At 35.5% G+C, this 4527-nt stretch overlaps 1 protein-coding gene across 1 annotated transcript in view; it reads left to right on the top strand.

Moving 5' to 3' along the window:
• Positions 1–4045: 4045 nt before the first annotated feature.
• The window catches only part of LOC106469289 (transcription initiation factor TFIID subunit 5-like), a 66484-nt gene continuing 66002 nt past the window's right edge, over positions 4046–4527 (top strand). The window contains exon 1 of the mRNA XM_013929775.2: positions 4046–4334. Coding sequence (XP_013785229.1) covers positions 4140–4334 — 195 coding nt within the window. The 5' untranslated portion in view covers positions 4046–4139. The remainder of the gene's footprint in view (positions 4335–4527) is intronic.

Consider the following 4527-nt stretch of genomic DNA (forward strand, 5'->3'; position numbering starts at 1 on the left):
CTTGCAACATTTACTCCATATCTACTGTATGCTCTGAAATGGACTACAGCACCATGAAAATAATACAAGTTGATTGGGGCTGCAGCCTAGACACAAATACCACTGACGAGCTTATGAAGCTTACCATCAGCACATCTGAAGAACAATAAAAGTAGAAACCCCCAAAAGTAGTCAACAGATGGCAGTTATCTGGTCAATAACTCTGCAGATGAGTCTGTCACCCTCACTGAAATAAATATATTAAAACAGGGAAGAGAGAGAATTTTGTTGTAAATAAAGGATAATGTTGATATCTTTAAAACAGTTGCCTTTTTTAATTTTGTCAGCATGCCAGTGGTCACAAAAGTTAACTTCATACTCTGGAAAAAGTGAAAACGTGAATTCATCCTTTATTTTTGAGGAAATTATTGATTCCCCTGTAGTGCTGGCTTCCACTACTACTGTTGGCAATGGCTATTTATTCCATAAGCCAAAACCCTCTTAGAAAAATAAAGCTGTATTAATTGGAGCCTAGCCTGTATTTTCCAAATATTAAACTTGGGTTCTCTCATCCTATTGTCTTCACAGTACAGTACCATAAAATAGAGGCCTTTAGAGTTTATCCTATCAGTCTCCTGAATCATTCTGTAAATTTTAATAAAATCATATCTTAGCCTTCTTTTCTCAAGAGAAAATATGTTAACCTAGCCCGGCGGGATAGCCCTTTTATCATTGGAACCACCATAATAATCCTCCTCTGAATCATTTCCAATAAGTCAATATCCTTTCTTAAATATGTTTTTTTTGTTTGTTAAGTTAAGCACAAAGCTACACAATGGACTATCTGTGCTCTGCCCACAACGGGTATCGAAACCCGATTTCTAGCATTGTAAGTCCGCAACATACCGCTGTGTCACCGGGAGGCATTAAATTTGGAGACATCACAGATGAACCTTTAGTACACTGGCTCAACTGATAGTCAGAAGTTGAAAGTCAAATGAAGACAAGGATACCATCTCATGTTACGTTGATTCACCTGAAGAGGATGAAACAGCTGAAAGTATTTATCTGGCTATCTATGATGTGACCAATAGGTGTTAACAACCCTTAATTTCTGGGCTGTCGAGCAGAGTTTAACTATGGAAGATACCTATCAGATATTGGAGGATAGCTGTTCAATCATCACAATTAGGACATTAGTGTTAGTAGATACAGTGTCTAATATATCTTGTATTTGTAAAATTGAAGCTGATAGCTAGGATTTTGTAAACTCAACTAAAAGACGATTTCAGAGCTATCAGGTGATACTTCTTGGTGTGATGCAAGCAATACATTTTATGCTTGCCACTGGGTTACTTTATAAACTCTAACGACAGAAGCATAGTAAATTAATAGCTTGCACAATTGAATATGATCACTAGAAGTTTGAAATATCAGCTGAAAGAACAGTATGCCTGTTGCTTTCTAAGCTAAAGAGGGGATTTTCGGAAGTAAAATGTCATCCAAGATTTCGACAGAATCACTCATTTGATATATCTCAGTGGCTAGAACTCTATGGAGCTTGTCACCTTGTCCTTGCTAAACTACCCACTGTACATCTGGAGAAAGTATAATACTTCTATATGGAATGAAGAAGATGCGTTTCTTCTAAGGGTAAATTGATATACAATAGTAATGGCACGAATATTGATTCTGGCTGTCAAGAATTTTAGAAAAGTCTTAGTTTAGCTTATTTCTGCTGGTGATTATCTATGTTTCCTGAAAAGATAAATAAATTTAGTTCGAAGACTCTTAGATGAGAGCATATTCTGTGACCACATTTACCTAGCCAGAGTTTCAAAAAAAATAATTTGTTCAGTTACTGGAGGCAATCTGTTATGAGCTATTAGAGTATGTGACAATGTGTAATAGTGATATATGTATATAGCAATATTTGAGTATAAATAAATATGTGTGTGTAGACATTACATAAAATCATTCATGAGTGTCAGATAACATGAAAGGATTAATTATACATGTGACCAGAAACAAAGTACGTGATCCGAATGTTAAGTCTTCGTGATATGAAGTTAAGTGTGACAACAGACCTAGAAAGTATTTTTGAAGATACAGTACAGCTGTTTTTTACTGTTAATGCTACTAAAATTGTATTTATTTTTGACATTGCAATATTTAGCAGATAATGTGAAAGATAAGAGTAACATAAATACTCATACTACGTTTGTAAGGAAACATTTTTAACCTAATGATTTTCGGTATGGGTATTGCAAGATACTTAAATTGGATCAAATTGAAATATTTATGAGCAGGTGAAATTATTATTAGTAAATGAAATTCATGGACAGTAACTTAGATATAATATCAAATGTAAGGTTGATGTACCCAGTTTTATTTGTTGTTGTTTTTTTGCATGTGGTAGAATATTTTCACTCATACAGATATTTTTAAATATTTTCTTAACAATGTTTCAGTGCAAGGTGCAGTCATAAAGTATGAAAATTCAAGATGTGAGAGCACTGCTGGAGGTGGAAAATAACACCTGCATGGCGAAAGTTTGTAAACTGCACCAAGTTGGTAATAAACGTGTAACTGGAAGAAAGTCCCTAAGAATACAACGTAAGCATTGTTAATTTCTAATGGTCAAAAGCAAGGATTGGCGTCATCTAATCCAAGCCAACTCTAATGTGTATGAAACAGTTTTGCAGGCTTAACCCATTTCCTTTCCTATTGGACCCAGGCTCTATCCATCTGATAATAAGACAGTAGCAAGGCAAATGCAACTGTGTTAAATGGTAAGCTGGGTTCTCTTTGTCTGACAGTGACATAAGAGGACAGCATGGATATGGGCATTGATCAAATAGAAATCCAGTGAAGCCTGTGTAACTGCATTCACAGCCACTAGGGATATATTTTCTATGGTTGGGTGCACTGCATTTCAAAACCAAAGTAAACCTTTCTGTATCTTGGATCTTCTCGAAAGTTGACTAGTGGGCTCTGGGAAAGTTGAAGGGAAAAGGGTCCCCAGATGACGTCTGTTGCCTCTGTAGTCATAACCACGAGGCCCAATGTAACCATGATGAAGACAACCAACAGGGTGATTCATATGAGCCAATCCTTTTATGGACCATTAACAAGGAAATGCCAAACGTAATACACCAGATTGAAGCCATCCAGCAAATGAGGTCAAGGTGAGGGGCTTCTACCTCAATAACAATCGATGCACCATTAGCCATAGAGCCACGAAAACAACTTCAAAGGCAAATGTGAGCGGAACTTCCATTAAAACCACCAAAGAGGATAATAAACCAATCTATCTTAGAGAAGAGCCTCATTTACAAGCACCATTGTTAAAAGATGGCCGTTGAATATACTTAGGCTTGGGCCATCTATAACAGGAAGTAGGACAAACTATAGCGGAGAGCTACGTTGCTCGCAAAAGAGGTGTGCCACTTGCAGGTTGAAGTGGTAGACATGAAGAGGACCCTGGCCCAAGCTCATGATACCTTGAAGGCGTCAACGATAGCCACTCAGAAGAGTAGCACAACACTCAAGGATTTGCTGGTGTGATTAAAGTGAGAAGAGTGAATTAAGCCTCATGCTGGCTGCTGAGTAAGTATATATTTTAACATTTCTTCTTAATCTATAGGTTTGTTGCGTATATTCTGTATATGTCTTTGTATTTTTTTTCCTTTTAGTTTTATATTTCATTTACTGTGTTAAAATAGTTGTTCTATTTTAATATGAAGTTTCTAGAGGGTTTAGTTGTGTTACGTGTTTTAGTTTGACAATGGTTATTTCATCTGATGGTTTGATTTTCTTATTTTACTAGTTTCAAAATAAGTTCTTTTGTTAATTGTATTTTAAATATAGCTTTCTTCTGTTTGGTATTAGTGTGATATGTTTTTTTTGTTTTGTTTCTTGTTGTTGTTATTGTTATGATTTAATCACTCCACCCCAAAGATAATGTTTATTCTTTTATTTTGATGTGTTTATATTCTCTAATTATTAATGTTTTGAACAAAAAAAGAAAACTGAAAAATAGAGTTTGGGATTGCTCGAAAAACAAACACTTTATCAATTAAGCTGTATTGAATCATTAAGTCTATCATAGTTTGCTTTGTTAATTTGAGTACTGTATATCAAACACGAATACGAGAGCGATGGCAGAAGCGGTGATGGATTCACATTCACTCGTCAACGCAACAAATGAGTCTGAATTACAAAATGAGATTATTACTGTTGAAGGAGGAAACGAAGCATCGACTGACCAAAGAAGTGCTGAAAGTCAGCAGCCTGACGTGGATAAAAATGCATTGCTTGCTGTACTTCAGTTCTTAAAAAAATATAACCTTCAGGTTAGTAATACTAATAGTAGATTCAAATTCGATGACGAGGAACCCACTTTGAGACTAATAATGGCTGGAGACGGCTTAAATGGGTAATGAAGAAAAACTTTAATATAAGTTTAACATGACAGCAAATGTACAACGTTTCGACAAGGTTTTGTCTGATTATGACAAAAACTTGTCGAAAAGTTGTTTATTTTCT

Source organism: Limulus polyphemus, unplaced genomic scaffold, assembly GCF_000517525.1.
Source record: "Limulus polyphemus unplaced genomic scaffold, Limulus_polyphemus-2.1.2 Scaffold3399, whole genome shotgun sequence".
Taxonomy (NCBI): Eukaryota; Metazoa; Arthropoda; class Merostomata; order Xiphosura; family Limulidae; genus Limulus; species Limulus polyphemus.